A 21,514-nucleotide genomic window follows, 5' to 3' on the forward strand; every position below is an offset into this window, starting at 1 on the left:
TAAAACACATTAGCATATCTAAAAACTTCTCCCACAGTTTAAGCTGCTACATCCAAGACTGACCCTTTACCAGACCTTGGTAGCAGCACCTGTGACCAATAGAATAGAATAGATTTCAGGTGGGAGGGACCTACAGTGATCACTTAGTCCAACTGCCTGACCAATTCAGTCAGGGCTGACCAAAAGTTAAAGCGTGTTATGACGGGCATTGGCCAAATGCCTCTTAAAGACTTGACAGGTTTGGGGCATCGACCACCTCTCTAGGGAGCCTGTTCCAGTGTTTGACCAACCTCTGTCTAAAGAAATGCTTCCTAATGTCCAGTCTGATAACCTGCAAGGCATCACCAAATGGTCTGTTTGTGATCTGGTTGATGATAGCACTGTGAAGCCTGGTTTTGACTGACCTGCAAAGAGACCTATGTAGTACTGAAAAGCTGAAAAATAATATGATTGACATGCTGTTGCTGGTCCTGTTAAAATAAGAGGACAAGCATGATGGCTGCGTTTGTGGTCTATGCTTTGAAGAATTTGGAACCAGGATCTCACTTTTTATGTGTTCAATGACTACTAGATTTAACAGAAAAGCTCCCAGGTAACCCTCCTAAGGCTTAGCCGTTAGTTCCTTCCCTCTGCTCCCTGCTGAACACCAACACATTTATTCTCAGTGTTTACTTTTTTCTCCTGACATCTCAAGGAAACAGGCTTAAATTTGGTGTTCATGCTACAAATATTTAATTCTACTTCCTACAAATATGGATGTATTTTCAAAAGAAAAAGTTATGGGATGAGAAATTGCATTAGAGCAGTGGTTTGATTTGGAGAAGGAACCTCCTTTCTCAGATATATCCCATTGAAGGAAATCATTGCGAGTTCCATCTCAAATAATTTTGAACAAGTAAAAGCCAATCTGATTGTAATGGAGAGAGCATGGCTGGAAAGTTCCTACTTTGCATATCCAACCATACGTGAAGTTTGCGTTTATATAAAATATAACTTGGGTTCAGGTTCTGTGTGGACATTTTACAGTGATTATAGATTTCCTTGCAGCAGCATGAAAAAAAATCACCTGTAATTGCACGTAACCTATTTTTTAATTGAAAACTGTCTTGCTAATACAAAACGTCCCTACAGATATTTCTGTAGTTTGATTTTCCCTTTAAAAAATTGAGTAATCAAGACATCTGGTAAGAGTAACTCATTTGCTTAACTATTATGTGGAACTTGTTCGTTACAAGACATTTGCAATAGGCTTCCTTCAATTTCTGATGTCTTCCTCTTTAATCTGTTTCGGAGTTCAAGAAGCTTTTGGATGATGCTCTTAGTCATATGGTTTATCTGTAAGTAGTCCTGGGAGGAGGAGAGAGTTGAGCTCAATCATCCTTATGGGTCCCTTCCGACTCAAGATATTCTATGATTATATTTACCTACACTGTTATGATTGTGCTGTTCCCTCTTGTTGCTGGGATATCTTGGATGCTTCCGGAAGCTGTGTCCTCCATAGGATGCCAGACACATCTGGTTTTGGACAAATTTAGAATCATGAAACCATAGAATCATTAAGGTTGGAGAAGACCCATAAGATAATTGAGTCCAACCATTAATCTAGCACTGCCAAGTCCATCACTAAACCATGTCCCTAAGCACCACTTCCCTAGTCCTGCTGGTCACACTATTTCTGATACAAGCCAGGATGCTGTTGGCCTTTTTGGCCGCCTAGGCACACTGCTGGCTTATATTCAGCCAGCTCTCGACCAACACCCCCAGGTCCTTTTCCACCAGGCAGCTTTGCAGCCACCCTTCCCCGAGCTTGTTATCACTGCATGGTGTTGTTGTGACCCAAGCGCAGGACCCGGCACTTGGCCTTGTTGAACTTCATGCCGTTGGCCTCGGCCCATTGCTCCAGCCTGTCCAGATCCTTCTGTAGAGCCTAGGCTCCTTAACGCTTTTTTCTTTGTTTGCAGGTGTTTTGTTTGTTTGTTTGCTTGTTTTTATTCCTTTTTCCTTTTAGTTAACTACATAAAGGGATGACAACAAAGAATGCCATGTCAAGGAATTGCTAGCACTTAAGGCAAACCTGTCATTTGCCTCATTGTAATTCTTACTTATTGAAGTCAGGTCTCAAAACCTTTCAGGATTTTGGTACATGCCTCCTAACAACACCAGCAACATACGCTGCTAGAACAAGACTTGGATCTGCGTGGGACAAAAGTAGTGTACCTCTTGATAAATGTGAGGAATAGCTCTCAGGGCACCATTACAGGGTGGGAGGAGACAAAAGAGAAAGAGATGAAGTATCACACTGCATCAGCTTTGAGGAGGAAGCTTGGGACAATAATAATTAATGACAGAATGTTATGAAATAACGAGTCACAAATGCAACATTTTATTAATGTGCCAAATAGGAGCAGAAACAAATAAGAGTGCATGGTAGGCTGGGTGACCAGTTCTTTCTCTCCCTCCTCATTTCACGGCTTCATGCACTGGCCCCAACGTACGCTGTATGTGCAATATGTGCTGTATGATTTTCTAAGTACAACTAAAATACACATAGGTTGATGTGAAGCAGAAGACAATTTTGTGACACTGCTGAGCATGCCTAGCAAAGAAGAGACCTTGTTCGCTATTTGGAAATATTTTCCATATTTTCTTATTGTTTGTGTTTCTGACTATGATCTCTGTGTGAACACAGGCAAGTAAGTAATTCTATTTCTCTGCTTTCAATAGACTATTTATAAAGACATTCATTATCATTCACTTTCTTCTTTTTAAACATGATTTTGATAGTAGCATTATTTGTTTTCCTTGGGGCCTTTTGACCAGCTGAGATCCAAATGGAATTTCACATAGAAGAGACACTGAAGGAGACAGAGGAAAGACATTCTGAGCATGCTTACCTGAAACGAGAACAGTGAGTAGATTTTCAAGAGTTGCTCCTCCTGATATGTCATACAAGGGCAGTGAAGGATCAAGAAACACACTTGATCCAGGCACTCTGGATTTTTCTCAGCATTTGCTCAAATCTTAAGATTTTAGCTGTCCTTCCCCCTCCTTTCAGCCCCCTTTCCTTCCCCTTCAGGCTCTGCAAGTGTCTGAACCCGTTGGTTGTCCCCTGCCCGGGCTGTGCCAGCGGAGGGCACTCTAACACTACTTTTGCCAGGTCAGACCTCGTCCAGGGTTTCAGTTCAGGGTGGGATTCTGAAAGAAAAAAAAAAAAAAAAGTGTTGAAAACCAGTTGAGTAACCTGTTTCGCCCAGATGCTGCTACTGGATTTCTCAGCATTTTATGCATTTTCCTTTTCTGTGCGCTTTAGAAATGACCTTCATTGATTAAGGCCCAGGCTACATGTAAAAATGGGAGCAATTATAAATTGCTGCAGTTGGTCTGCTGAAGTTTAGGTTGTCTTGTAGCTGTTTGCACATAACCACCCGTCCATGTATCTTAACTGTTTGCAAGCGCTGGCTTTACTCCTGCCACCAGTGGGACAATTTGCTTGCGTTCTGCCTTAATTAGCCAGTATAGTAGTCAGGGGAAGGAAAAAGGGGAAGGAAGTATTTTAAAAGGCTGTAGAAAGCTGTGCTGCATATAAATGCCTTTTTGGACAACCACAAATACAGTCTATCTGCAAATGGTTACCTTAGGAAGGGCTCCTGTTTAATTTTGATTTTAGAAGTACAAGAATCATGCAGAATGTGAATTTACTGGAACATTTTGTAATATTTACTGTGTGAAAAGGAAGTCAGAATCATTGATGTTGAGTCATCTTCCGATTTCTTGGGGAAGTCTGGAGCTGACTGCTGTGACAGGGGAAGTAGGCAGAGCTGTTGGGGAGCTTTATTCCTAAATCACCCACTTTAAAATGGCTTTTGCATTTGCATCTGGCATTGTTAGACCCTCTCTTTGGCCCTGCCTCACTAAATCTAGTTGTTTGAGTCAGTGCTGCTCTAATTAGTGAGGAAAGCCCTGAGCCCTGGCTTCTTGGAACAGCAAGACTCCATGTCTAGATATCACAGAGTCCCACAATGAACATCTCACTTGTGAATTAAAGTTACTATCTTTTAATGAAACCATTAAAGAGTGGATGAAGTAAATGCAGCATGGATACACTCATTTCTACTGGTAGTAGAAACATTTACTAACTTGACCATTGACCCTGGACTGAAGGCTAGGTTTTTGATAACTGCTGAATCATAAAATTTCAAATAGTTATGAACTGGAACTCGCTTTCCGTCAAGAAAGAATTTCAAATGTTTCTGGCAACAGAAGGGTATTGCACAACATACTCTTTAAGCAAACAAGATATTAAGTAATTGTACAAGGAGGAACCTTACAGAGAAGGAACCTACAGATAACGTGGAGTCAGTTTTTGACAAGCACTATGACACTTTGCTTCTTACTGAGTCTTTTTAATTTAAGAGCACGCTGATGTGAGTAAACTGCTTTCTTTCTTACCACTACCTTACTTCTTGAATATTTGTAAAGAAGAAAGTTCAGAGATGTTTTAACTTCATTTTGCTATAATTTTTTTTCTCTTAAGAAATCTTACATGCCTTTTGCAGTGGGGAATTAGTATCTACTTATTTTAAATATTGCTTTAAACAAAAAAAATAATAAAAGCCTGTGTGACATTTGCTTAGAAAAACTATTAGAAAAGTTGTAGTATTTAAGGTGATACTTTTTACAGGAGCTAGTTCAAATTGATCTTTCAGCACTGTAAAGCGAGAATAGTTTTCCAGAATTTACAGCTAAGTAATAATCTAGTATACTAGCAATTATTATTAATTACTACTAACTATTAACATACCATTTAGTGTGCTACAAACTATGAGATTATTACAAAGTAAAGCTGTTAATACTGGAAACTATTGTAGATTCTATAAGCTTCAGAATATTTAAGTTTTGGCTTAGAGAGGGTTAATGTCAATAGACCATGCTTCTACACTTGATATTTGAGTATTTTAAGGATTTAAAAAAAAAAAAAAGCTTGTCTAAGCAAACAGTATTTTTTATTCAGTTTATTGTTAAGTTATTCTTAAAAATCGTGGGTTTGCCTACTTGAGGATGGTGATCAGCATTTACAAATGAGAGCTGAGGTTTAAAATTGATATCTCTATGAAAATATCTGCTTAACACTCAGTGAAAGCAAATGGAAGGAAGTGTCAGCAAATGGAGAATGAAAGAGAGAACATCATTATTGTGGCACTGTGGCCATCCATAAAGCAGTAAAACCATGCAGCCGTAAAACCGTACAGAAGGCACTGCTGGAGATGGGATACTGAGCTAGACGGACCTTTAATTTGACCTGCTACATGTTATCACAAAGGTACTTTATTTTCTCAGTTGTATCTATTAACATTAATTTTATTTAAGGTATCTTTATTTAGTTTTATGTAATGAATACATTAATTTAAATGTTGGGTTTGTATGCTATTACCTTAATTGCCATTTCATCCAAATGTATCTTGGTGTCATTCAAAGTAAAAACAAATAAGTGACGTTATGTCTCATTTACTATCCTTAATGATAAAAATGTGAAAAATAAGAATCTTCATATATATATTACACTATGAAACTATGTGAAACATGAACAGAAACAATATGAAACATGAACTGAAACAATGTGAAAAATGAACTGTATCTTTCTGGCTGTGAAAAATAATGACCAAATTTACTTTAAAGGTTATATTTTAATGATTATGCTTGTCTACGAGAATGATCTGTTTCTTAGGAATTAAAGCACAGAAGATTAAAATCAGGTGCTTAAATCAATATTGCCTGCTTATTGATTTGAAACATGCTTTAAAGTTATCAAATATATCTATAAGATATCAAATCAAAGTAGTTGCAGTCAATTTGCCGAGAGAAAATATTGTTATATCTGACTAGTTTTGTATCATCATTTCATGAACGGTAATTTTTTTCTGGTCTAGGAGAATGCCAGTAATGTCTTGAGTATTCAATCTTTTGATTTGTTTTATTTTTCAGTCTGGGTATGAGATTCCCCGTTCCACAGTTCAAGCATTGAAACTTTCAGCCTGAACAAGTAAGATTTATAAACTGCAGTTTCTTTGTATTTAATGTTAGATGTAAGTAGTAATTAAGAAAACAAATAACCTTAAAAAGAAAATGTCTTTTCAAAAAACAATGCATTATAATTGCTGTATTTACGTTCTAGTTATATAATATGTCTATTTATTAACATTGTAAAACGTCTTGCTCTAAAACACTTTTTAAAGGTAGCCTTTACAGAGAATTTTTATTAAAAAAATCTCTATTTCACCATATTACAGATTGAAAATTTTGCATTAATAATTTTTTCTGATAAAATATTTTTCTGAATGGGGTATTTCTCATGTTAGCTATTTTATAATAATTTCTACGGTTTATTCCAAAATACTGCAGATAATGTCAGACTTGTAAAGACCACCTTCTCTCATTCCCCCACAATTATACAGAAGCTTTAGTTTTATAAATTATCCCTGAAAAAGCCTTGTTTACTGTAGTATTCAACCTCTAAAAAACTTAGAGGAATGACAGTCCAGTTTTATGTTGACAAGTGAAGGTTAATCAATGTCCCCAATATTTAGTTTAAAATTTCACATGATGAAATTGCAAATTTGCAAAAAATGGAAAATTCTCAAAATGCAGCTCTTTCTGGAGAAATATTTGTGGCACATACACATCTTCCCACAAAAGACATTCCCATGACTACCCTCGTTATTACTATTATGTCTCAGACCTCTCCTAGGTTTTGTGGAAGGAAAGAGAACAGAGCTGCCCGACTGAAATGGGGCTGTCCCTAATGATTCCAATTTACTAGCATCAGGACAGAGCCCCACCTCATTCCTATAACATCTTTCTTTTATCTCCTTACTGCCTCTACAATGCTGTTACCTACCTTCAACTGGCTATTAAAAAATAATTTTGGCCAGATATTCTTGGCTAGCTTGGGAGCTGAGAATCTGTGCCTTTCTCCAAGCTGCACACAGATAAATATCACAGATATACAGTCCTTCTGATTAGGGCTGCTTGCATGCCCTGACACTGATTCTTAGCCATCCCAATCACAAAGCACAGAAGCCTGTTTGGGGATGTTTTCATCCTGCCATGTGTTCAGGACTGCCTACGAGCCTGAGCATTAAATGTAACTCGTTTGACTGTTTTAGTCTTAAAATGACTGCAATAATGTCTAAGTACTTCATACGTGTTGTGTTTGGAGAATCAGATTATATTTGTCATGACCTACATGAACTTGCCAAGGTCTTGTAATGCAGATCCAGAAATATGAAACCATATTTAGACATATTAGTAAATAATATAATTTTCAAAAGCAATTCCTATTGAAACTTTTAATATGTTTCTGTGATGCCAGCCAACATCTCAGGCATATTACCTTCATACCCATACTGATACATTCTGCACTGCACCTTTTTTTACCAGAAACCTTCTATCCATTCACAGAAACTTTTACAAACTTTTCTACGTTCCTACTAAGACCTCACCATTTCCAGAGTACTGTTTGTACCTGTGCAGATATTAGCCACTCAGTGCACCACAAAAGCGTGCATTCAATACTGAAGGACAGTTTATGTGTCAGCTACTGTATGAGCTAGACTTATTCTAAGAAACTGAATTCTCTCTTCTCAGTGGAATTTATAGAAAGCAACAGAGTACATCTCATTCAAAGAATGGGAATGATCACTGTCAAGCAAATAGCAGATGGCCTTTTGGCCTGCAATGTCATGTCTTATGAGGAAGTGAATACCATTGCCTGTGAAAGGGTTGAACAAGAAGCCTCAAGAATGATGATTTACATGATTTTGAATAAGGGTTCAGAAGCCTGCAATATTTTGGTTAAGTCACTTGAGAAACACAACCCTTTTCTCTTTCATGACCTGCAAGGATATTGTAAGTATTAATGGTTATATTTTTGTCTTCTAGTCAGGAGCTCAATTATAACAGAAAAAAAAAAACACATGAAAAACTTGCGGTGCACTCATTTTTATGACAGTCTTATAATTCTGTAGTTTAAGTAAATTCTAATTCAATCTGTACGGTCTAAATTGTTTAATCTGAGAGAGGAAGACAGCGAACACTAAGAAATTTTACAAACGTTAAGACACAAAAAAGAGGGGAAACCCAAATCCAGTGAAAAACTCTGAAAGGGTGAAAATCATCTGTGATCAGGTAGCTGAAGTTCAGGCGGTTAAACGCATCCCATCACTTGTTTATGATAAGTGAGTTGTGGGCGAGCTGAACACTGAATTAGATCAGTTCTATGGACAAAATTGTATAAAATTTAATGGGGATATGTAATGAGTTTTTCAAATATAAACCTCTTCCCTGTGACTGAAACTACTTGTGCACAGGCTGCAAGTTTGTTGTGTTGTTAAAGGACTTACTGTATGAATGTAACGCATACACCTTCAGTAACGAAGCATTTCCCTAAAATAGGTTTCCCCGATTTCCTTCAGTTTGTGGGACCGTGTTTCCTTAGTCCACCTGCTTCAAAAGTCTGATCTTGAAATACATGTCTGACTCAGCCCTGTCCCTTAGTCTACATAAATGCACTTTAAAAAGCAGTGCATACAAACCTTCCAGGACTCCCTTTAGAAGCTGGGTTTCTGTAAGCTTCAGACTTCCTAGACCTTACTACGTTTTATTATGTGTATGATTGAAGGTTCAAATAAGCTTGCCTCCAAACCGTATGAAAGCAACTCTTAGACTAACCCAAAGTAACAAAAATGCAAATGACATAGTTTAAAAAATGAACTGGATTAAAAGTTCATTTGGTCCAACTGTCAAAAACTGTTACTGATTTACAAATCTCTCTCTTAATACTCTTAATACCTTTCATGTGTATATAAATGCTGCCTTTCCATATTAAAACCTTATTACATAAAAAACTCATACTCTCATCATGCATTTGCACATGTAAACTTTCCTATGCTTGCGTGCAAGCTTGCATTTTTGGAATCCAATGCATGAATAGGATAAGTCCAAAAGGTCCTCATATAAGGAATGAAGCGGAGCCAGATTGATATCTGCAGACTACATGAATCTCCTGCACAAGGAGTAACTACAGCCCTTATCAATTTAGTCTCACCTAGACAGTGGACAATAAATACATCTCATGCCTCTTCTTTACTGCTGTTTCATTGATTTAGCAAGTACATTCAGGCAGTTCTTCCAAAAGTCATGAAATTTTAATCGTCAAACTCATTGACTATTTAATTCACTGATACGTGATGTGTTTGCCTTAGGTACTACCAGGCAAGTGGAACAAGATAAATTAAATGACTTGATTCAGGATTTAAAGTATGTGTATCTATCTTCAGCTTTTCAAAAATATCATCCTCTGGGTAGCGATATTGACATAATTTTTGATTTGGGAACTGCCTATACCGACATCTTGCTGTGGAAAAAAGATATACATAATAGCAGGAAAGGGCAGCTGACGCTAAATGTCCTGCTGGAGGAACTGAAAAATCCCTGCATTATAGAAGGAGAAGCTGGCAAAGGAAAAACAACTCTTCTAAAAAGAATTGCGGTACTCTGGGCTTCTGAAAATTGCTCTGCTTTGAAAAAATTCCAATTTGTTTTCTTTATCAGCCTGACTAGCACAAGAGGTGGAATTTATGAGACTGTCTGTGATCAGCTTCTTTTTGAACAATACCCCATCTGCAAACAAGATTTCATGAAAATGCTGCTAGCACAAAGACAAAGGGTTCTTTTTCTGTTAGATGGGTACGATGAATTCAAACCCCCAAACTGTCCAGAGATAGAAGCAATGATTAAAGAAAACCACAAATTCAAGAACGTGGTTATTATTGCTACCAGGACTGAGTCTATCCATAAAATCAGACAGTTTGGGTCATTGATTGCTGAAATAGGAGACCTATCGGAGGAGAGTTGCAAGAAGCTCATTAAAAATGTCTTGACAAATAAGATGGCTGATGGCCTGTTAAACCAGCTTACAGAGGCCACTTCCATGAAGAACCTTATGAAGACACCACTCTTTGTCATCATTGCTTGTGCCATCCAAATGGGTGAAAGTAATTTTCATCCAAGCACCCAGACTCTACTTTTCTCTACTTTGTATGACTTGATGGTGGAGAAAAACAGATACAAAACAAAAGAAATAACAGAAAATCATATTATGCTGAGCATAAGTCATTGTGGAGACTTAGCTTTAGATGGAATATTTGATCAAAGATTTGATTTTCAGTCTGAGGATTTAGCTGACATAAAAGAAGAAGTCCTGCTAGCTTCAGGTCTTCTCAATAAATACACAGCTCAAAGACTAAAGCCAACATATAGGTTCTTTCATAAATCATTTCAGGAATACACTGCAGGCAGAAAACTTTGCGAACTACTGACATCCTCCCAAGAAGCAGAGGTGAAGAAAGGGTATAGTTATCTACAGAAAATTAATACTATTTCCGATATTACTAATACTTATTTCAACTTGCTCCTCTACACTTGCGGATCCTCTCTAGATGCCACTAGAATAATTTTGGACTTACTGAAAAGAGTTGATCAGCATAGAGATATTTCTGAAAAGAATCTGGCTTTGGAAAGAGAATACACAAAAAAATCAGAAAATATAACAGAAAAGGAAGATTTAAAAAGAACTGATAAGGATATTTTTGCGGAGTGTGTCATTAATTTCTTTTATGAAAGTTCTTCAAAATCAGCCTTGAGCAGAGATTTTGAAGAGTTTTTTTATGATAAAAGTATTTTCATTAATACTCAAAATATCCCAACTTATTTCTCTGATTTTTTTAGATACTTACCAAATTGTCTTAGTGTACTAGGACTCATTAAGTTAGATTTTTTTGGAAATTACTCATCAAATAAGGAAATAGACCATGGGAATGTGGAAGATCTTCAAATTAGTTCACTTAAAACTTACATTCCTGAAAAGGCTGTCTCCTTATTCTTCAACTGGAACCAGAGTCTCAGATCTTTAGAAATTACACTGCAAGATTTCAACAAGTTAAAGAAACGTGATATTAAATATCTGGGTAAAATATGTTGCTCTGCTGAAAGCCTCAAGCTGCACATCAGCAACAGTGCTGGTATCACAGGAACATTGAAAGAAGTCCTTGAAACCTGTAAAAACCTACAAGATCTTACTGTGGAGTCCACTCCTCTTACTGTGGAAGATGAGCAACAGATCACAGCCATGACAAAGCTGAAAACCTTACATATAAGAGATCTGCAAAGTGAAAATCTAGAAGGTACAGTATTACTGGCACTAAATGAGATCTTTTAGGTAAATGTGGATGAGAAGGTAAAACAAAGGGGCTCGTGGCTGCCTTGTATATGGAAGATGCCTGGTTTTGATCAGTTTAAGAAATGTTATGTTGCAAGAATGCAATTCTATATTCATGGTGAAAGTGACTGCAGTTATGTAAATTTACTTATGTTATTTAGTTGTGTAAGTCAGGTCTGGCCTTTGAATTCCTGTAAGTTGCCATTTCTTTATATTCTTGGTTCTTGCTACACAAAGGCCTTTGAATTCGTGTAAGTTGTCATTCCATCATATCCTTGGTTCTTGGTACACAATATATTAAAAAATCTGTTTTTTAGTAAGATACTAGATGGGAGAAGAAATTTTACAACTCTGGTGCAAATAATTCACAGTAAATGACATAACATCTATAGGCTAGCTAAACTCTGTAAGTGCCATGGGATACAGCATACCATCACTTTAACTTAGTTCTCGCAACATGCCAATGTGTTCAGCAGCCAAATAAGAGTGTTGTAGCCTAATCTAGACCTGTAACATTGGACAGAAATTTTCCCTCATTGCTTCGTACATCTCTGTCATAATTTCTGGGTAAGCATTTTTTTGAAAGAAATCTAGTTCTGAGGTTAATATCTAATATGATGGAAGACCTGCAGTAACTTTTCATAAGTCATTCCCATAATTAATTAAATGGATGATTCTATCTTGAGTAATTGTTTTCTTTGAAAATTACAATGGCATAATAAAGAGTGTAGTAACTATAGCGTAGTATGCTCCAGACGTGCCTGAGGTGAAGGATTCTGCAATTAGGATGAGGGACATGTATTTCGTTATGCTGTGAAACGCACATATGGGATCCTTCGACGCTTTGTTGAAGGTCATTGTTAGACCAGGGCACTAGTGGAGGATGGGTACATCTGCTGCTGCACTGTGCTCTGAGCTTTTCATCATTCAAGCTAGCCATGAATGCACCTTGTCTTGAGAAATGTACACAAGTACTGATAGTACCAAATCTCAGAGGCAGGTGCTCATGAGTCAGCAAAGTACTCTTCTAGTGACAAAGACTAAGCACGTAGTGGGCTGTGTTAATACCAGCATACCCTGGGAAGTGATTATTCCCTTCTATTCTGCTCTCTTGAGGCCAAATCTGGAGTATTATGTGCAGTTTCTGGCTGCCCAGTATAAAAGAGATACTAGCAATCTGGTTAGAGTCCAATGGAGGGCCACTAATGTGGCTAGGGAGCTGGTACACCTAATACACAAGGAGAATCTGAGAGAACTGGGCATGGTTTGCCTGGAGAAGAAAAGGCTCATGGGGAAACTAATTGCAGTCTGCCATTACCTTAAGGGTGTTATAGAAAGAAGGAGCTTTCCAGAGGTGCACAACTAAAGGGCGAGAGTTGACAACTTCAAGTTTGTAACAAGGGAAGTTGCAACTGGACATAAAATGTTTTTTACCAGGACAGTGATCAAACAGTGCAACAGGGATCTGGAGGTCATTTAGTCCCTGTCCTTGGAGATTTTCAAAACTTGGCTGGACACAGCCGTGAGCAACCTCATCTGACTTTAAAATCAGCCCTGCTTTGAGCAGGAAATTGAACTAGATGACCTCAGAAGTCCTAACTAGAACTTTGCGATCATTCTATGACATATAATCTCAAGATTATTCTGGAACTACATATTAATTAATTCCCTTTCCTGTGTGCACACATATGCTAAGATTATTAGGGAGAAAACACCAGAATACAATAACAACATCCATAGTGACTCAGAGGAAGGGTCCATCTACCTTGGTTCATTGTCTCCAATAGCACCTGTGAGTGGATGTCTAAGGAAGAGCAACAACAATGCAAGACTCTATAATACTTTCTTCTTAATAATCTCACAACCTCTTTTTTAGGCTCAGACCAGTTGCCTGTGATTATGATTTGTTTGTTCAGTGACCTCCCCAAAGGGTCCTGCTAGTACTTGTCTGTCTTTGCTTTGAACCCATGTAAACTTATATCCTTTGGCAAAGGGTGTGAAGGACTATGTCCTTAATGTTTGTTTTGGACTAGTTTCGATTGGCAGCCTCTCATTCTTGCACTGGAATTAAAAAACGAACAGTCAGTCTCTACACAACCTTTTCCTTGCACTCATTATTTTGCAGACCTCTGTCATATTCTCCCTAGGTCATCCCTTTTAAACATTCATATTATCACATAAAACTATTATTTACTTTTCGCAAGAACCTAATATCACTGATGTGTATCTGTTCTAAAAATGAACTTGTTCCTGTATTAAATTAACATGCTGTATACATCTATGGGGTGTTTTTTTGGCAGGTGGACTTATTGATGGAATAAAGAAACTTGTGAATGCTGAAGGGCTTGTACTTTACCGCATAAGTATGGATGAAGATGATGCAAAAAAATTTGGTAATTTTTGTCTCCTATTTTACACCATAACCAAGTATATAGTGCTGACAATATGAATGTTGTAACATGTTGGCCTGAAGTTTGTATGCTATTAGGACTTGAAAACTCTACCATTTAATTTAGAGAAGTCATTTCTTATAGATTTGCATTGAAGCCTTGATATGTTCTGTATCCTGATTGTCACAAGGTATTAGATTGCTCCTTTCAAGTTAGTAATGCATACTGTAGTCAAACAGATCTAACATACTGATCCCAGGACTGGCTAATCTGCATGAACTGCAAGTCAGGAGGTTGCAAAGGTGATATAGTTCCCTTCCCTGACCTACTGCTGACTTTCTGCAAGGTCAATCACTGGATACCAAGGTTGAAAAGTTTGAATAATGTTTGCTAGGGCCATACTTCCCAGTAACTGAAATGGACATGGCAATTCATATGTCTAGCCGTCCTCTCTTTGATGGCATGGTAAAAAAAAAGTTTCTCCTGGATTTGTTCCACAGGAAGATCCCATTTGATCTTCTATGAGTTACTTTCTCTGGGCTGAGGGGCAGTTTATATTGATGCCATGATACAGTAGCTGAACAGGAGGCTGTGTTTATCATTTTTTTTCAAACAAAACATCATAAATCTTTAAGGTCCCTTCCAACCTAAATCATTCTATGATTCTATATATTTTGTGGCATCATAATATAGATAGTTGTAGTATGCCAGGCAGTAAACATCTAATTCTGTCTAGCTGTTTGCTGTGATTGAGACATTATAAAGATATCAAAGCAGTTGACCTAACAATACGACCTGTTTGTTCTTTTTTTCATTCCATTCACAGCTGAAGGTATCAGAAATTTGAGAAAGCTACGCTTATTATACATGAATCATTTGACAGCCATTGGGGATGGCATAACGTGCATTGTAAGAGCAGTCTCTGATGAACTAAGTGAACTTGAAGAAATCCAACTAGTCAACTGCTGTATCTCCAGTGATGCTGTGGAAATTCTAGGTAAGAATAGTAACTTTACAAACTGAATATGTGTGTTTTGAAAATCAAAACATAATTCTATAACAGAAGAAAAAAGCATATAAGGATAAAATCAGAAATACGTGGGCTCACAAAGAGTTTCAGTTAGCAGAGATGTAATATGCAGTAAGGGATGTTTATATAAAGCTTTTATATAAATCCTAAGCATAAAGGTTATATAAAAGAGAACGACAAACTATTGCATAGCTCTGTAAACAAAAAAAAAAAAACAGCAAAGCAAATAATGGATGATGCAAGCAAAACTAGTTTTCAAAGTTGTTTTTGTTTCAATCATTACCAAAAAGATTCATTCCGATCAGGTGCCTACTCAAGTAATTTTAACACAGTAGTGTAAATAAAGATAAATAAAAATTATTCAACTAAAAAACATGAACTCAGGTTGGCAGAACTTAGGGAAACTCACAGTTAAGTATGTAAGGAACAAGCTGAAGGAATCCTTGAACCATAGACAACGGCCTCTGAAAATTTGTGGAGGCAGGAAAGTGGAAAATGCAGTATCTTTTCAAGGAGATCATAGATAAGCCAACCTCACTGTGATACCAAGAAAAATTCTCAGACAAGATACCACATAAACATTTTGTAAGCACTTAAATTATAGACATAAAAGGAAGTGTGAACAAATCACATCAAACCTTTCCAGGGAACAGGATAATAGCATTGTGAAAAGATAGGTCTGGATCCATCATAATTCAAATGAGGTTTTTAACACTATTTGAGACAACATCCTCAACAATAAGCTAATGAAATACATATAAACAAAATGGGTGCACAATTGGTTGAAAAATTACTTTCAAAGAGTTATCACAAATGTTACACTGAGAGAACATTTTGGTACAATCAATTAAGTCCATCCTTGTTCTAAACAATATTTTAACTGATGGCTTAAATGGCAGAATGGAGGATACACTTATAAAAATTTCAGATGATACTGAGCTTGGAAGGCTTACAAGCCCTGTTGGAATACAAAACCATAAATAAAATTGGATGCATTTAAGAGATGGTCCAAGAACAATGGTAGGGAATTCAGTATAGACAGATGAAAAGGGCTGTGGCTGGGAATGAGACATCAGTTTCAGTAATATAAAGTGGAGATTTACCTGTGTAGCAAGAAAGAATCAGAGTCCTTCTGTGGAAGACTGGAAATACTATGCTATTGCAAAAAACGTGCTGGTGAGTCCTGAGCAACAAATCTGTGCCCAACCTCAGTATCATAATTAAGAAAGGTATAGAGAAATCGAGAGAAAGCACCAAGAACAGGTAGAGGTGAAGAAAATGTGATTTATGAGGAATGGTTTAGTTTTGTTTTTGTTGAGAGAGAAGTCTGAAAAACATATGGTAAATTTTTTATGCTGTTTAAACATTCCTACAAAGAGCTGATAATCAACCATTCTTTTTGTCCACTGGGAGAAGAAAGTAGCTAAATTTGCATCAAAGAATATTTAGATTGGATATTGGAAGAAACTTTCTAAAGCCAAGAAGGTAAAATAGCACTTTGAGAGAATATTGAAAATTTCAAAAAGCAAGATATATAAATATGTATCTTGAATGGTTTAGGCTTATCGGTATCCTGCCCCATTACAGGTGTTTAGACTCTAAGGTACCATCTCATCCTAGTCTTCCAGAATTCTCTGATCCTGTAAAATATACATTTTTATATCATAATAAAACAACTTGTCAGCTTTGTGATGCAGGAGGCTGAAGTCTCCAGGGATTAAACCACTAAAGAATCTCCCATGTATTCAGACAGCTTTGCCCTGCTTCTGTGTTGCAAAGACATCTTAATGTTGTCTCATCACCACTGAAGATTTGTTTAGCCAGCAGAGTATAAGTTATACAGAACCATTACTCCAGCTCTTACAGCTGGCCAGGTCCTTTACTTTATCAATTCCTGGAGACACAAGTAACAACAAGAGAGCACAGTTTGTGTCAGAGAGGCGTCATAAAAGCAAGAAAAACCTGGAGGCGTTTAAAAACCTTGTATTGCCATTCATTAAAAAGCTAAGAAAGATGCAATAGAAGACAAGTCATGCTGCATTGCAATCATGTATAACAAGCTTTTTTTCCTCTGGTAGCTCACAATCTTTGTAATTTGCCAAAACTGAATGTACTTGATTTGTCGGAAAATTACTTAGAAAAGAAAGGAAAAGATGCTATCCACAGACTTGGTAAGTCAGACAATTTCTTTAGATAAATCATTAAATTGGGGATGAACTTCAATTCTAAGACTTATCCAGACAGAAACTCAGTAATTCTTTCCTCTTTTATTTTTAAGTAGGATATAATTGGTATCCTGAACCACTTCCTGTCAGTGAATGGGAAGTTTTTAGAAGTGAGGAATATTGTATGCGATTATCTGCTCTGTCTACCAAAGCAACAGTCTTGGAGTTTTCAACCTACCAGCATTTCCTCATTGTTGAAATGTGATTTGGTTTAACTTTTTAAAGTGATTTTACAGTGAGCTGTTACAACAACAGCAAAAAAAATATTAAACTTATTTTCATTTAGTTGATGGCTTAAGTGTCCTACCTGGGATGAAAGTGCTGATGCTTCCCTGGGGAGATGATGTGAAGGTTTGCCTAACAAAATTGTTAGAACTACTGGAAACAATGCCACAGCTGACAAAACTTGGACTGTGGAAATGGAGCCTCACTGATGTGGAGGTCAGAATTCTAGGTAAGGAAAGGTACTGTGGTTGAGCAAAAGATGAAGGACAAAAACCAGACAACTCAAAAACAGTTCATCAAACCCAGCAACTTTTTAATAATGTAAGTGAAAGAGCATCAAGTCTGGGTAGGAGAGATATATATTTCTCATTAGATAAGCTAAATAATGCCCGCATTTCTACTTAATGAGGACCATTTTTCACTGCATAATAGTGCAAGGAAAACTGCAGGCAACTGGAGATTCCTGGTGAAGAATTTCGAGAGGGAATCTTTTCTGATTGATGGGTTGATTATCTCCTCCATAAACATGACAGAAATACAAGTGGACTCTTCTGACATCAAATCTTCCACTAACATAACGTCTGTTATGGAATATATGTCAATAGTAGACTTAAAAAAGGCCAATACTAGTATAACTTTTATCAAGGTGGATAGCTGAAGATCAGGGAGATGTAAGAACTCCCTGGATTCACATCGTGCACCCCTTCTGAGGATACAGTAGAAATGAAATGTCGAAATGAATGAGAATTTTCATGAGCCTGATCTTGCAATGCTTTTGTGTGAGTGATCATGAGCAGCAGTCCGTAGACCCTTTTAAGCTAGTGACCTCTCTGTAGTTAAAGGGATCCTGTTGTATGCAGCATACAGCAGGTTAAGTTTTAACAAAGGAGAAAAGTCTAGAAATTAAAAAAAAATTGTGATCTGGGCTGCTATATTTTACATTTTGGGTTTTAAATAAGGAAAAAAAAGTGATATGCGAGCACAGGTTTAAGTCTTTTTCTATTAAGAGTGGTATTTTTTTAAGCATAAAATTTCAACTGAATTCAATAAGACTCAATTCTTCAATAACCTGAACAGGAACCATTCTCTTTGTGAGGGCTTGAAGCAAAAATAAATACATAAATAAATATGTGTTCACAGGCAACTTTTTTGAGAAAGAACACCTGCAGAACCTTCAGCACTTGGACTTGGCAATGAATTGTGTGACAAGCGATGGCTGGCTTTCCTTCATGCAGCCACTGATCTCTCTCAAGAAGCTGGTATCTGTAGATTTCAGCAGCAAACAAGACTGGGTGCCTGCATCACTGTTAGTCTGCAAATTAAGTCAGGTACTAACCACACTGAATTATTTAAAGGAGATTAAAGTGACTGGATGGAAGTTTGATTGCCATGATCTTGGACTTATTAATGATGCAAAGATAAACTGCAGAAAACAATTTCAGCTAGTGTATTCTTAAAGAGAACGAGCTTTCCCAGCGAAAGTGTCCCAGCAGACATTTTCCACGGAGCTTTCACTTATAATCTTTCATATTTGAGAAATGCTTTTCTCTATAACCACACATTAAAACAGCAGCTCTAGGGTTATTTGGGTCTTCTGGTCTGCTAGTGAGACTGGAGTGAGAATAGTATCACATCCTCTTCTGGGGGAAATGGGTCAAAAGAAAGGAAGGGAGAGATCACCTTGCATTAGCCCTGAATCCTGCGACCTGTAATGCCTCTCAGCCTTTAAATGGTTTCAAGGAGTGTTCCCTTTATCTGTGTGTGCTTTCCATGAGCTCAATTTTATTAGCTTTGAAGTTAGCTGTGTAGATTAAGGAAAGCTCTTAATAAAAAGTTAACAAAGTCTACAACTTGATGGATAATAGGTAGGTGTTTTACCAGTTGTTTTTTTTTTCCAGTTAGATAGTATAGTTGTTTGACCTAGCACAGAGAAGCTTTTCCTACTGGCAGGCCAATTCTAGTATAGTTACATCTCTGTAATACACTACAGGAAAATTTATTGCAGAGACAGAATACGCCAATGAAAAGTTAGACCTCTAAAATAGCAACAGTACGTTTAGAGCATTTTAGCTCTACAAAAGAGGGCATGGTCACACAAGTGACTGTGAATTAAACAGAGATGTAAACAAGAGCTCTTCTGCAGTTGCTAGCCACAAACAAATCCTTACTCCACAGCAAAACACCAGATAGATAGCTTATTTCAAGTGACTCTTAGCATCTTTAATCTACCACCATTTTGGTTTGTAAAAACGTCAACATTTATTGCTTTCTGTCACAGTAAGCATGTGGTAAGAGTTTACACATGGACATTATCACGAAGTTGCAGGTGTGCTTTTAAGTTCCTTCTGTGGTGAAAAGAAATACAGTGTTTTCCCTGTAGTTAGGATCCTTTAAAGGTATGATCTCAATTCAGCAAAGCACTGAAATCAGTGAAAATGCTTAAGTTTTATCTATTGACAAAATCTGATACAGGGTAGAAAATACTTTTTTGTTTTCCATGCAAAACTCTACATCAAAAATATAAAATAAAAACTGAATAAATCTGAGTAAAATAGAAAAATGGATTTAAAATTACTAGGATGCATCTGTGAAAACAGACATAGATTTCTGTAGTAAATACTTATTTTTTATTTTGACACAGAAAGGAGATCTCAAAATAACACAGTTTAAAGAAGATAGATAGTCTCATCAACACTTATGAATTTCAGTCCTTTCAATTTCTTAGTTGCTTAGCAAGGCAACTTTGTGCTTCAAAGCTCTATTTCAGATTGCTCAATATGTAAAAGAATAACCAAGCTCTTGTCAATTCCTGCATCTCTCTTTCCCACAGACATATTTGGTTTCTTTCCTTCCTAGTCCCTCAGCAGACTATACTTCTCGCCAAAGACTGTACTTAATGTTGTTTACAGTAGAAACAATGAAAAATTGAATAAATTAGAGAGACCATTTTTATTCTGCGTATTCCTTTGTTTATTCTTTATCATTGGCACCTGATGCTGCAGGCCCAGACAAATTTCTTGCCCTCCACAGCTTTGTTCTGTAAGAAAAAAACAGTAGAAATGCACGCTCTCTATTTCTGGTGGATATTGAATTGCAACATACTGTGTGTTCTTGTCTTGAGATGTATAAATCCACTCTGACAGTTAAGACATATGATACAAAACCAAAGAGCTCTATTAGGCCTCGTAATGAATATACTAGGATGTGGACAGGTGTTTGAAACAACCAACATATCTTCAAAGGACTTCATTTTCCATTTAAAGGTAGTTGCGAAAACTCAGATCTAGAAAGCAGCTGACAGAAAAGGGTTAATAGCTATTGCTGGACCTGAAGAAGGAAGTGTGGGTAGGCCAGGCAGGCGGCCTTGTAAGAACAAGATGTTTGACAGACGATGGTAAAGGTATCAGTCCTGGAGCTTGAATGGAGATGGGCAATCCCTTTTTTAGGATGATTGCAATTAAGGCACCTTAGGAAAAAACTTAGGGAGCAAACCAGGAGCTTGGTCAAGATGCTGAGAAATTAGAATGACCAAGAAAACAGTTACTTTGTATTCCACGTGGCTGTGCAGTTTTGTTGCCAGTTGGCATCTGGGACTTAATAAGACCAAGCTTGAAACCTGAGCTACAGAGCAGGCAGATGAGGGCTTGTGTCTGATGCTGTGCCAAAACCCAAAGGACTGTGCGAGCACTGAGGCAATCACCTTCCTGGAGCTCTAATTGGGTTATGTAAAGTTTTTTAGTGGAGAAAAGGAAAGGAGAACAGAACTGAAAAGCCAGTCCTTGAAGTCACGAAAATGAACAAACGATGTCGCTCAGATAGTTGGGGACAAATCTGTACAAGTTTGATTTGACAGTGCTATCAAATTGAACTGCTGACTTCACTTGTTTTTAGGCTCTCGTGCTATTCAGCCTTATTCTTCCAGTCTGAAGACCTTTCTGTTTTCTATGAAAAAAATGAACAAAACCAGGCATAATTTAATTATTGTAATTAAAGGACTATTCTCTACTTTCCAATGTGTTGTGTTGTCTTTTATCCCAGAGTCTCATGTTTCCAGAGAGTGTTTTACAATGGCAGCCTTTTCCCCTCACTTTGTGCTGGTATAAGGAAATACATATAGTGTATAGCAATGGAAAATCAGGCACTAGAAGTGTGGAAGATTATGTTGTGTAGAGAACTGCAGTGTCTTCTACGTCTCGTGAGATCAGAAACAAGTGCTGTTAGCTTTAGTCCTTGGAGGAAGCCTTTACTTTTGGTAAGTAGTGGAAAAGTCTTTGTTAGGACCGTTGACAGGGGGCAAAAAGCAAGCAGCTGAAGAGCAATATTTTAACCACTTTCCAAAATGGGTAACTGAGCCTTTGGAAGACAGTTC

The 21,514-nt window shown here is 37.2% G+C and overlaps 1 protein-coding gene across 6 annotated transcripts; it reads left to right on the forward strand.

Moving 5' to 3' along the window:
- The first annotated feature begins 766 nt into the window (after nt 1–766).
- NLRC4 (NLR family CARD domain containing 4) lies at nt 767–21,170 on the forward strand. Of its 6 annotated transcripts, XM_054194210.1 has the most exons (11): nt 767–2,693; nt 2,821–2,908; nt 5,135–5,320; nt 5,983–6,040; nt 7,645–7,905; nt 9,261–11,240; nt 13,576–13,668; nt 14,492–14,662; nt 16,774–16,866; nt 17,207–17,374; nt 18,286–21,170. In XM_054194210.1, coding segments are annotated over exons 4-11 (3,084 nt in total). In that variant the 5' UTR covers nt 767–2,693; nt 2,821–2,908; nt 5,135–5,320; nt 5,983–6,039; the 3' UTR covers nt 18,603–21,170. The 6 variants fall into 6 exon arrangements, with proteins under 6 accessions (XP_054050185.1, XP_054050184.1, XP_054050186.1 ...); XM_054194209.1 differs by having other exon boundaries at nt 767–2,908; XM_054194208.1 differs by lacking the exons at nt 767–2,693; nt 2,821–2,908 and adding an exon at nt 3,264–4,424.
- The last annotated feature ends 344 nt before the right edge of the window (nt 21,171–21,514 follow it).

The sequence above is a fragment of the Rissa tridactyla genome, chromosome 3 (genome assembly GCF_028500815.1).
Source record: "Rissa tridactyla isolate bRisTri1 chromosome 3, bRisTri1.patW.cur.20221130, whole genome shotgun sequence".
Taxonomy (NCBI): domain Eukaryota; kingdom Metazoa; phylum Chordata; class Aves; order Charadriiformes; family Laridae; genus Rissa; species Rissa tridactyla.

Bases quoted from the DNA above. Each gene is read 5' to 3' on its own strand.
- NLRC4 (XM_054194209.1), top strand. The intron at 7,906-9,260 runs GTAAGTATTAAT...TGTTTGCCTTAG, and splicing joins TCATGACCTGCAAGGATATT to GTACTACCAGGCAAGTGGAA. The intron at 14,663-16,773 runs GTAAGAATAGTA...TTCCTCTGGTAG, and splicing joins TGATGCTGTGGAAATTCTAG to CTCACAATCTTTGTAATTTG.